The following is a 12246-nucleotide window of genomic DNA, read 5'->3' as shown; positions in this document are numbered from 1 at the left end:
GGTATGTGCCTGTGGACCAGATCAGAGATGTAGGTCGGGCAGGTCTTGTGCACTGATTTGTAGGCCAAGCACAGGATTTTGAAATTGATCCTAAAGCTGATGGGGAGCCAGTGTAGTGCTTTACAGAGCGGAGTTGTAGAGGCACTGCGGTGAGAAGAATGTATCAGTCTGGCTGCCGCATTCATTACCAATTTAAGTGGGTCAGTACGGTTAGAGGGGAGGCCAGATAGAAGAGAATTGCAGTAGTCTAGGCGGGAGATGACAAGGGCATGGATAAGTAGTTTAGTGGTGTCAAGTGACAGGTAAGAGCGGATCTTGGAGATGTTGCGGAGGTGGAAGTTGCAGGATCTGACAATACCTTGGATGTGGGCTGTAAAGGAAAGTTCAGAGTCCAGAGTAACGCCTAGACAGCGGGCTTGGGAGGTAGGGTGGATAGTAGTATTTTCAATAATGACGTGCAGATCTGGGAGGGGTGCAGCTGTGCGGGGTGGGAATATTAGAAGCTCAGTCTTGTCCAAATTAAGCTTCAGGTACCTGGCAGCCATCCAGGAGGAAATGGATGTGAGGCAGGCAGAGACTTTGTCCATGGTAGAGGAGGAGATATCTGGGGTGTGGAGATATATCTGGGTGTCGTCGGCATACAGGTGATAATTGAAACCCATGGAGGAGATGATTTTACCAATTGAGGCAGTATAGAGTGAGAACAGGAGTGGTCCTAGGACGGAACCTTGAGGAACACCAACTGAGAGGGGTGTAGGAGTGGATGAGGAGCCATTGAAAAATGTTGTGAAGGAGCGGTTGGAGAGGTAGGAGGAGATCCAGGCTAAGGCTAGGTCCTGAATGCCCATTAGCTGCAGGGAGTGGAGGAGGAGGGAGTGGTCGACAGTGTCAAATGCCGAGGAGAGGTCCAGGAGAAGCAGGATGGAGTATTTACCTTCGGCTTTGGCAAGGGCAAGGTCGTTTACCACTTTGGTGAGGGCTGTTTCTGTAGAATGGGCTGTGCGAAAACCAGACTGCAGGGGATCGAGAAGGGAGTTGGAGTTAAGGAAGTTGGTCAGGCGTTGTTGGGCCAGGCGTTCAAGAATTTTTGAGGCAAAAGGGAGGAGAGAGATTGGGCGGTAGTTGGATGGCAGAGCAGGGTCAAGTGAAGATTTCTTTAGCAGGGGAAGCACAGTGGCCTGTTTGAATATAGAGGGGAAGATGCCGGTGGAGAAGGAGAGGTTGAACAGATGGGTGAGGACAGGGGCCAGATCAGAAAAATGTGGGCACAGAGAATCAGATGGGACCGGATCTAGGGGGCAGGAAGTGGCAGGTGAAGTTGCCAGCAGCTGGTTGACTTCCTCCACCGTGACAGGATTGAAGGAGGTAAGGGAGGAGAAAGAGGCAGGAGTCGGATGTGGTGGGGAGGCAGGGGCGATAGAGTGGAGGAGAGAAATATCCCTCCGGATTGTTGTAATTTTGTTGATAAAGTAGTTTGATAGGTCAGTGGCTGAGAGGGTGGAGGTTGGGGGGGGAGGTGTGGGGTTAAGTAGGGCATTGAAGGTGGCAAAAAGACGACGTGGGTTGGAGGCTTGGGTAGCGATCAAGTGAGTGAAGTATATCTGTTTACTATCAGCGAGGGCAGTATGGTACGTCTGCAACTTGGTCTTGTATCCCAGGAAATCATTGTTGTGGCGGGATTTCCTCCATTTGCGTTCTGCAGCTCGTCTCTCATTTTGTAGTTTTTTTGTGAGGGCAGTGTGCCAAGGTTGGGGGTTGGGGCGACTGTTGGTACGAAAGGTCAGGGGAGCCGCATGGTCTAAGGCTGCGGAGAGGTTACTGTTGTATTGAGCTGCTGCTTCGTTGGGGCAGGTTAGGCTGGGGAGGGAGGAGGAGAGAGAGTGGAGGGGTGTGGCTAGTACATTGGGGTCAAGGTTGCGTAGATCTCTCTGCCAACGTCCAGTTTGGGGAGGGAGACAGGGGGTGCTGGATGGAGTGAGGGTGAAGGTGATGAGGTGGTGGTCGGAGATGGGGAATGGTGTAATGTCCAGGTTGGTAAGTGCGATGGCTTTGGAGAAAATTAGGTCCAAAGTATTACCAGCACTGTGGGTTGTGGCATTAATATGCTGAGTGAGGCCAAGGGAGTTGGTGAGTGAGAGAAGCTGAGTGGCAGCAGAGGTGGTAGGCTCATCAATTGGAATGTTAAAGTCTCCGAGGATGATTGTTGGGAGGTCGGAGGACAGGATGTGTGGGAGCCAGGAGGCAAGGTTTTCTAGGAAGTGCGATATTGTACTGGAGGGGGGGCGGTATAGGACTGCAATAATGGCTGGGAGGGGATGATAGAGGCGGATAACATGGGCCTCAAAGGAGGTAAAGTAAAGAGACGGGGGAGGGGTAAGGACACGGAAGGTGCAGGATGGGGAGAGGAGTAGACCCACCCCTCCCCCAGGCCTGTTATCTGGTCTTGGGGTATGGCTGAGGTGTAGACCCCCGTACGATAGGGCTGCAGCTGCAGGCAGGTCAGAGGGGGTGAGCCAGGTCTCGGTAAGGGCAAGAAAGGTGAGGGTTTTTGAGATAAAGAGGTCATGGATAGTTGTAAGCTTGTTGCGGATAGATCTGGCATTCCAGAGAGCGCCAGATAGCGGAAGAGATTGTCTGAGTATGGGGCGGATGGGAATGAGATTGGGGCGAGAATGTTCGTGGGTATGGGGAGGATGGGAGGTGCGGCGGGGAGAGGGGCTTGGTGGGTGAATTTGGTTGTGGTGGGTGAGGGAGGAAGTATGAGGAGGGGAATGGGGGGGCTGGGAGACCGGAGTGGGCCTGGGGTTAGGATGTGTGGTGAGCAGTGGACAAGGGACCAGGGGGAGGAGCAGATGGAGCCAGAACATGAGGCACCAATAGGGCGGGTGATCAAGGGAAAGAGGTGGTATGAGGGGGGTCCGCATAATGATGTGTTGGGGATACATACTGTTGCAATGGGAGTGGTGGTGAAAATAGGTAGGGAAAATGGTGTAGCAGAGGTTGGAGGATATACTTGGTGGTGGGCTTACCTAGGGCAATGGAGCAGTGTTTAGTCGTTATCAGTACAGTTTGTGTTTTTTTGGTGGGGTGGCTTGTAGGCTGTGCAGTTCAGAATCAAAGGCAGAGATAATCTAGATAGACAGCAATAGTGTGCAGCAATATAAGCAAGTTAAAAAAAAGTTAATGTTACCTTGATGTGGTGCTCGGCTGTCATAGGCTTCAGGTGTCAGTTAGTGTGGATCATTTCTGCACTAACAGAGGGGACAGCCGTGTCACACGGCTGTCCCCAGTACAGCGCTGCTGCAGATCGCAGAGCTGTATAGCATAATTAGACTGCAGTTTCGCCATCTAACAGTCTCCGAGCAGCGATCGCCGCAGGGAGACTGAAGGCGAGCAGCCTGCACGCAATCTCCTGCTAGCCCCATAGAGAGCCGTTCACGTCACTCAGCATGGAGCATTCCTGGGGCTGCTGCCGCCCGCATTCACACCAATTGGCGTGGAGCGGTCGGCAAGTAGTTGAGATTTAAAGCACTGTTGATGTAATGTAAGGGTATTTTTGTATTTGGTCTTTCCAGATTAGGTAAACAAGCAAAGAAGTTCTTAAGCTTTATAGTCCTAAAAAAACCTAGTTAGATCCAGATCCAATTCAAAGAAATCCGGTGAGTATGTGGAGCAAAACAATAGTCCTTTACTCAACACCGCATTTCCTTCCTGCTCCTAGCCAAGGCATCAAGTCACGCTGATGACAGCGCCCCTTGTGATGTCTTCATAGGATGTGCTGTCGCCAGTGCAACAGGATGCCTAGGCTAGGAGCAGGAAGCAGAGGCGGCGCCCGTGGATCTCAGCTATATAGATGATTTATCCGGTCCCACTGCGCACTTTGCTTCTGCTCTCCCCCCTCCCCCATGGCTAAACAAGGGTAGGGCTCTATAACTCAATTGGGGCTCTCTGGCTAAACCGGATGGGGGGCCTATGACTAAATGGGGTCTCTCTGGATATATGGGGGCTTTCTGGCTATATGGGGGCCTCTGTGGCTAAGCGGTGGGTGTCTCTCTGCCTATGTGAAGGGCTCTCTGGCTATATGGAGGCATCTCTGGCTAAATTAGGAGCACTTTGGCTATATAGGGGCCTCTTTGGCTAAAAGGGGGGGCTTTCTGGTTAAAAGTGGCCTCTGTGGCTATATGGCGTGCCCTCTGGCTAAATGGGGCCCTCTCTGACTATATGGAATCCTCTCTGGCTATATAGGGGCCTCTCTGGTTAAATAGGGGTCTCTATGGCTACGTGGGGAAATCTCTGGCTAAATGGTTGGGCACTGGTTATTTCGGTTTCTGCTATCTGGTTAAACAGGGGCTCTCTGGCTATTTTGGGTGCTCTCTGGCTATATTGGGTTTCTCTGGCTAAATAAGGCCCTCTCTGGCTAAACAGGGGCTCTCTTACTAAATGGGGGTCTCTTTGGCTACATGAAGGGCTCTCTGTCTACCTAAGTGGGGTGCTCTCTGGCTATATGAGGGGTTCTCTAGCTACTTACATGGCGGGCTCCCTGAATACCTATATAGGGGGGGGGGGCTTTCTGGCTATCTATACTTGGGGGGCTGCATCTGTCTACCTATTTTGGGGCTCTTCTGGCTACCTGTGCTGGGGACTGCACCTGGCTAATTAATACAAAGGGCTCCTCTGGCTACCTATAAAGGGTGGGGGGCTACCACTGGCTAACTAATACTGGGGGCCACATCTGGCAAGCTATATTGGGGGCTACCTAATACTGGATGCATCTCTTACTACCGTATCGCAATACTGTGTCTGAGTCTACTGGGGGGGGGGGGGGGGGCACAAATTGTACACCCTTGCCCTGGGAGATCTGTAGCCTAGAAACTGTCCTGCTTGTGCGGTAAATAGCTCAATAAATGTTAATTCACTAAGATTAGAGCAATTGGTAAAACAAGTGAGATGTTTGGTATTTTACCTCCAGCCTGGAGCTGTCAGTAACTAACAATTAGTCATTCGGTATAACGGACAGGCAAAGGAAGAGCCATCCTGTACAATATCTGCAATATACCTGCAGAAATTGTTTAGGAGTATGCGAATAAATCATTGTATCTACAATCAACAGCATCGTGTCTGTTTTTGGGTGCTGCAGGTCCACCACCGCCACCTGAATACTTTTTAAACTTTTTAACGAATTTTACTCTTCTGGCGCCTCTCTATCTTCGTATATCAAGCCATCCACCCTTGGTGGAAGGGTGATAAACCCTTTTTCCTCTATCTACAGAGAGCGACATCTTAGTCCTGAGTGGGGACAGGCCTAATCTCCCCACCTGCGTATATAGTGGTTACCTGACGTATTTAAAAAATTCAGACCCTTAGGTAACTATTTATGTTGTGGTTTTTTTTTTTATTGTAATTTTTTTTTTTTTAATAAAAAAATGTATTTGGGTAAGTTTTAGTGTGGGAAGTAAACAGCTAATTTTAAATGTAATTATTTAATAAAAAAGTTATGTTGGTGTAGTTTACTATTTGGCCACAAGATGGCCACAGTCAAAAAAGTCCTGGAAGCGTACGATCACGCTTCCAGGACATAGAAAGAAGACGGGAAACTTTTTTTGCAGAAAGACCGCGGCCTCTGATAAGAGACCGTCAGTTTTTCTGTGGGGGACTTAGATCGGTGAATGGGAACTATATTTCCATTCACTGATCGGGGGGCTAACGGCAGGCGGTGGGAGCGCACATGGGACAAATAAGACGTACGTTTTTTTCCAGAGTAAAATGAGCCATAAATTAATTTTCTCCTATGTTGCTGTCACTTACAGTAGGTAGTATAAATGACAGGTGACGGTGACAGGTTTTGGACTAGTCCATCTCTTTATAGGGGATTCTCAGCAAGGCTTTTATTTTTTAAATAAAAATATTCCCTAAAAAGGATTTAAACAATGATGCTGGTCAGCTTCCCTGCTCGCTACACAGTTTTTTGGCAGTTGGACAGAGCAACTACCATTCACTAAGTGCATTTTGAAAATAAGGAAATCCCTGTGAACCCCCCATTTGGAGATGGGTTAGTCGAAAACCTGTCGGTTCTGTCAGATTTCTACTACCTACTGTAAGGACAGCAACATAGGAGAAAAGTAATTTATGGCTCATTTACTCTGGAATAAACATAGTTCTTATTTGTTTGTGTTTGCAAATATTTTCAATTTTAAAAATTTTCGCCATAGTGCCCCTTTAAATAGGAACCACAAAAATGTGTGCTAACAGATCTGGGCAAAGCAATGGGAAAGGTACTATCCATATCCAGATGACAAGTTCTTGTCTCCTCTCTTGCAGCGGATTCAGTTTGCGAAGTCACTTGAGTCTCCAGAGATTGTCACGGATTCACCTACGGCTCCACAAAGAGGGGGATGTCATGCCCTACCCCTCTCTCGCCCGAACTGTAAGTGTCCACATGGGAGGGAAGAAGCTCCCTGGTGGTTTTATTTTTGTCTACTGAAGGAGATAAATATCTACAAATAGGTCCACAGTCATTCAGATTCACCTGCAGCTCCGCAATGGGGGGTGGGGGGTATCAAACTTAGTCCAGTGCATTAGTCAATATAGGAGTGGAAGAAGATCTTTAGAAGTTTTATTTCTGCCTTGTGCAGAAGTATCTTTTTTCTAATGTCCTCTCCAGACTGAAGGGAGGTAAATATCTGTAAAGCTACATACACACATTAGATAAAGATCACTCTAAATCCTATTAAATCGACCGATTAATGAGTTTATGACCAATTTTAGGTAAACAACTGTGACTGCAACAACCGATATCGGGAGTCAGTCCTCATCCATCCTGTTGAACTTTTTCAACCGACGATCGTTCATTGCAGGGAATGTGTACAGTTGATTAAACTACAGACATGCCTTGTAAAGTGCATTCGGGAACAAACGGGTTGGTAACTCCTATGTTAGCTCTATCCTCGATCGGGAGAGCGGTACTGAGCCGGTGCACTCCTTCAAGCAGGTACACCACTCGTGCTCCACACAGTGATCACTTAATAGATATAGAAGGAGACGCTACACAGGCAGGAACTTGCGTTCACATTTAATAGCAGTGCCAGTACACTCCATGTTATGGGCTCCGCCCTTCATTAGGTGTGAAGATCTTGTAAAACGCATGAACTTTATGAACCACTTTTTTAATTGCTTGCTCATAATCGTTGATGTGCATACTACTATTGATCATTGAAGTTAATAGCACCTCATACATCACTTCTGCCTTATCTGTTCAATCCTTCATCCTTTAATCGTTCAGGTGTGTATACAGGTCAGTCGTTTATGATCATTTCGACCGTTTTTGCCTGGTGTGTGTATGTACTATAACAGGGACCCAGTATGTCATAAAAAAATTATTTTTGGTGAATATGCAAGACGTAGAATTTCATATGTGGTGACATCCTCTAGACTTACATTAAAGCTACTGCTGTTACAAACATAAAATGTGTGGGACAAAAAGGACTTCTTACAAACTCCTTTTTAAGTACAAGTAGAATAATTTTTATATTAAAAGTATGTAGTGTTTTTAAGGGGTTTATATTATGAATGAATAGGTCATTGATTTATATATATATATATATATATATACATATATATACATATATATATATATATATATATATATATATATATATATATATATATATATATATATTTTTTTTTTTTTTTTTTTTTTTTTTTTTTTGCTTGCTCATAATCAGTTGGCTGGTGGTGTAATGGTTAAGGGCTCTGCCTCTGACACAGGAGACCAGGGTTCGAATCTCGGCTCTGCCTGTTCAGTAAGCCAGCACTAATTCAGTAGGAGACCTTTGGCAAGTCTCCCTTACACTGCTACTGCCAATAGAGCGCGCCCTAGTGGCTGCTGCTCTGCTCTGGCGCTTTGAGTCCGCAAGGAGAAAAGCGCAATATAACTGTTATTTGTCTTGTCTTGTCTTGTATATATATATATATATATATATTTACATGCAGTAATTTGTTTGTGGGTTCTTTTTCCCTTGACTTGTGGACTTTTTCATTGATTTATATTATGATTCATAGAGAGCGAATTGTAGAAGGGAATGATGCTAATGCACATTAGAACAACCCATATATGTTGCTGTTCCCCTTATGAGCAATTTGTTGATTGGAGAATATATCAGGTTCTCTGCCACAGGTGAGGGTTACTCAACTCGCCCTGAGATGTATAGAACAGTAAACACCCCTAATCAACTACAATGTTTATCTGTAATGCTGGGGGGGTCATACTTTCTGACCACCCAGCGCAACAAGGCTAAGAGCTGGATAATGGAAGAGGTTACACAGGCTGCCCAGAGCAACTGCAGCTCTGGGCTTCCGATATCGCTACAAATAAAACACAATGGCAGCGCAGTGCGATGTTGCGCTGCCTTAGTTCGCACTGTGCTGCCTTAGCGATAGCAAGCATTCAGACAGGTACAAGACAGGACTATAGATTGGAGCGTAACTAGTAGCAACCGCAGCTCACAGTCACGTCCACAGAATCAGAGCAAGCAGGCTAACAACAGTCGGAAGCAAGCATCCACCCAGGCAAGACTACAGGATAGAACGTAACTAATAGCAACTGCAGCCTATAGTTACGTTCCCAGAAACTAGAGTAGCAGGAATACTACCAGTCACCAACGTGGTGATGGCAGAATCCAAGCTATCTGGATAATGGTCTTCACTGACCCACCGCGGATGCAGCGAACGTCCATCGAGCATGGAACTAGGCAATACACAATAATAAGAAAAATAACAAATGGCTCAACTAACGGATAAATATATATTAGCAAGTCTGCATATATATTTATCAAGAACTAGCAAAAGCACAAGTAATAAGGTCGCATAGAACTACAACAGAACTATACATAGTAACAAGGTGCCCAGCAGATCAGCGCACTGACCACTATGACGGGCGGGGTATGAAATGGGAGGCAGACTTTTATGCTGGCATCAGCCAATGGATGCAGGTATGCAAATCTCCACACAGCTGAATGGTAATCACTCAATCCTGAGCTGGCTTGATTACCATTTGCTAGCTGACTGTGAATGCAAAGGACTTCCATAAGAAATACATGCAGTATTATGTAACAACATGCATGCAGGGAATCCAGGGCTATCTGGCCGCAGCTCAGCTGCAACAAGCAATTGGTGGAATGATGACAGCATCCTGAGCTGCCAGAACTGCAGCGCAATTGAAAATGACAATGAGACCGATTGCAAATGCACAACCGAATGCAAGCAGATAAGCCAGAACTGTCCATTTGCAGCTCCATTGCAACAGACAGAATACTCTATAGGAGGGATACTTACATTATCAAGATTATGAGATTATTCTCAATCATATGCACAAGCTGATTGTACAACTGTCCTATGGCCAACACCTTTTTTGGGAAAACATACCAGCATTACTGTATATTTACAGTATACAACATTGGTAACATTGCTAATTTTAACTGGTTTTTACTGTAAAATACAAGCCAGCAGCCCTGTGAGAGTCACACGCACCCATAGTGTGGCATTCTGATCACCTCAAATACAGTGCTGATTGTAGAACCAACATACATGCAGAGCTGGTTGTGTAACTATACTCTCCCATCTCCTGACACACCTTATTGTACAACCAAAGCAGTCACCAAGATCAGCCCCTTTCCAAGTTCTTTTTTCACACACACTTGGTTGTACAACCATCCTAATCACTGTACACACAGGGCTTGTTCTACAACTATACTGGTCACCCAACGCTAAAGGTGGTCGCATACAATACAATAAAAACATCCAATTTTACTACAGTTCGAAAAAAAAATCGGTTGTACATAAAATCGAAAGGGTGTGGGTGTTTTTTTTATTTAACTGAGAAATGTGAACTAATTTCCTTTTTTTTTTTTTTTTTTTTTATAAAACAGAATCAGGAGTGGTGGACATTTCTGTTTAAACTTTCAGAAGATTGACTGGTGTAGGATAGGTTGTCAGTTTCTTAATTTATAGATCCAAGCAATGTTTTTCATAGTTGGGGAAACACGTGTGTGATACATTGGTCAGCTTTTTCAAATGCTTCTATCAAGCAGAAAAATTAATTGTACTTCTTGAATTGAAAATATAAAAATTTGTTTTGTGTCTGTCCATCTTTACAGAGCTGTGGTAGCGCACAGGTTAGTTTCCATCTTATTTTACACTTTCTCTTCTGCTATACCTTTAGATAGAAGATGACCAGAAGCCACTGGAGCTCAGTAACCGGTTGGAACATCAACAGTACTGGGTGCAGTTCAGGTAAGCAGATAAAATCAGGGAAAAGTCATCTGAAGGAACATTGTAAATACAATATGTAGGCGGCCATTTTTATTGCCTTAGAGCAGGGTCGTCAAACTCAACACACAAAGTGGGCCGAAATGAAATGCTTTAACCAATGTCTAGTGACCACCTCCCTCCCTTATATAGTTTTCTGATGTCTTATAGCCCCTTCTCCCTCTTTTATACAGTTCCCAGATGTCTAGTGGACCCCTCTCCTATGCAGTTCCCTGGTATCTAGTGTTTTCCCCCTTACTCCCTATATGGCTAACATGGTGATCTAGGGCTTTGCCTTCAATATAGCTTCCCTGATGGTCTAGATTGGGCCAAACATAATGCAAAGTGGAGAAACCAAATTTGATGGCTCTGTGGCAGTGGCTGTTATTCTGATCTCTTGGCTAAATAAGTGTCTGGAAAAGTCATGCAGCTGCTTGATCTGCAAACGTATTCTCGGTTAATGTCACTTGATCTGCAAACTTATTCTGTGTTAATGACTAAATGTATTAAAGGCACAGGGTCAGCCAGGAATGTAGCAGCAATGGTAACGTCTGTATCCCCTTTACCTTAACCACTTGACGACCACAGTGTTAACTCCCACCTAAAGACCAGGCCATTTTTTGCAGTACTGGGCTTTTCAGCCTCCTGCACAGCCATGCTATGGAGCCCAGCGATCGGACTCACCTCCTTTTTTTGTCCCTAAGGGGACATACCGCCGGAGGGGTCCAATCGCTGCGGCAGTTTGTTTATATTTTTTTTCCCAGTCTCTATGAGGCTCTCTCTCCCTCCCTCCCCTTCCCTCCTCCCCTCCGTCATCAGAATTGGAACAGGGCGGCGATCCGTCCTGTTCCGCCTCTCGTAGGCATCAGCCTATTAGAGGACGGTGCTCCCCAGTCTCGTACAGCGCTGGCGGGGACCGCAGCGCTGTACAGTTGTAAACAAAGCAGATTTCTTTCCCCTTACGTTTACAAACAGCCGGTTGGCCACGATCAGCGGCTAGCAGGCTACTCACAGAACTCCCTTCCATGAAGGGAGAGGGAACGATTACGCATGCGCGCGGCCGTTCCCTGTGAAACTGCAGCCCCAGGACTTGACGCCAATTGGCGTTAGGCGGTCCTGGGGCTGCCGCCACGGTCACGCCCATTGGCGTGAGGCGGTCTTCAAGTAGTTAAAGTGGCAATTTTTTTTTGCTGTAATAGATTATTTACAGCATGAATTCTACTATCCCTCTATGAAAAAATTGTAGCAGAACAGCATTCACACAGGCCAAATCTCACCTGCAGAGCCATCAAATTTACCCTGCGAGTTGTTTCTCCACTTTGCATTATGTTTGACACACTCTAGACCACCAGGGAAGCTATATTGGAGGTAAAGCCCTAGATCACCAGGGAAGCCATATGGGAAAGAAAAGAGGAAGCACTGGACACCAGGGAACTGTATAGGGCAGGGAGAGAGTCACTAGACACCAGGAAACTCTATAGGGGAAGGAGGGGGCCACTAGACACCAGGGACCTGTATGAGGGAGGAAGGACCACTAAGAACCAGGGAACTGTCAAAGGGAGGGAGGATCACGAGGCACCAGAGAACTGTTTAGGGGAGGAAGGAGGGCCACTAGATACCAGGGAACTGTATAGTGGATGAAGGGGGTGGGGCATTAGACACCAGGGAATTGTATTCGGGAGGGATGGGGGGGCAACTAGACACCAGGGTACTTTACAAGAGGGAGGGGGCATTAGACATCAGGGAACTTTATAAGGGAGGGTGGTGGACACTTAACATTGAGGTTGTCCAGCAACTTGGTCCCAGTGTTCAATTTCGGCCCACTTTGTATTTGAGTTTGACACCCTTGACTTAGGCCTCGATTCATAAAGCATTTCCGCATTCGGAAATGCTGAAAACGGCTCACTTTACCGACCACACAGCCAAATCTGTATTCATAAAGGC

At 46.2% G+C, this 12246-nt stretch overlaps 1 protein-coding gene across 2 annotated transcripts in view; it reads left to right on the top strand.

The window, feature by feature from the left end:
• PIK3C2G (phosphatidylinositol-4-phosphate 3-kinase catalytic subunit type 2 gamma) overlaps positions 1-12246 on the top strand; it is a 194458-nt gene that overhangs the window by 41810 nt on the left and 140402 nt on the right. For both annotated transcript variants that reach the window (XM_068277370.1, XM_068277371.1), the window contains exons 6-7: positions 6319-6424; positions 10217-10287. In XM_068277370.1, coding sequence (XP_068133471.1) covers positions 6319-6424; positions 10217-10287 — 177 coding nt within the window. The remainder of the gene's footprint in view (positions 1-6318; positions 6425-10216; positions 10288-12246) is intronic.

The sequence above is a fragment of the Hyperolius riggenbachi genome, chromosome 3 (assembly GCF_040937935.1).
Source record: "Hyperolius riggenbachi isolate aHypRig1 chromosome 3, aHypRig1.pri, whole genome shotgun sequence".
Lineage (NCBI taxonomy): Eukaryota > Metazoa > Chordata > Amphibia > Anura > Hyperoliidae > Hyperolius > Hyperolius riggenbachi.
This window is presented reverse-complemented; position numbering and strand designations above follow the sequence as displayed.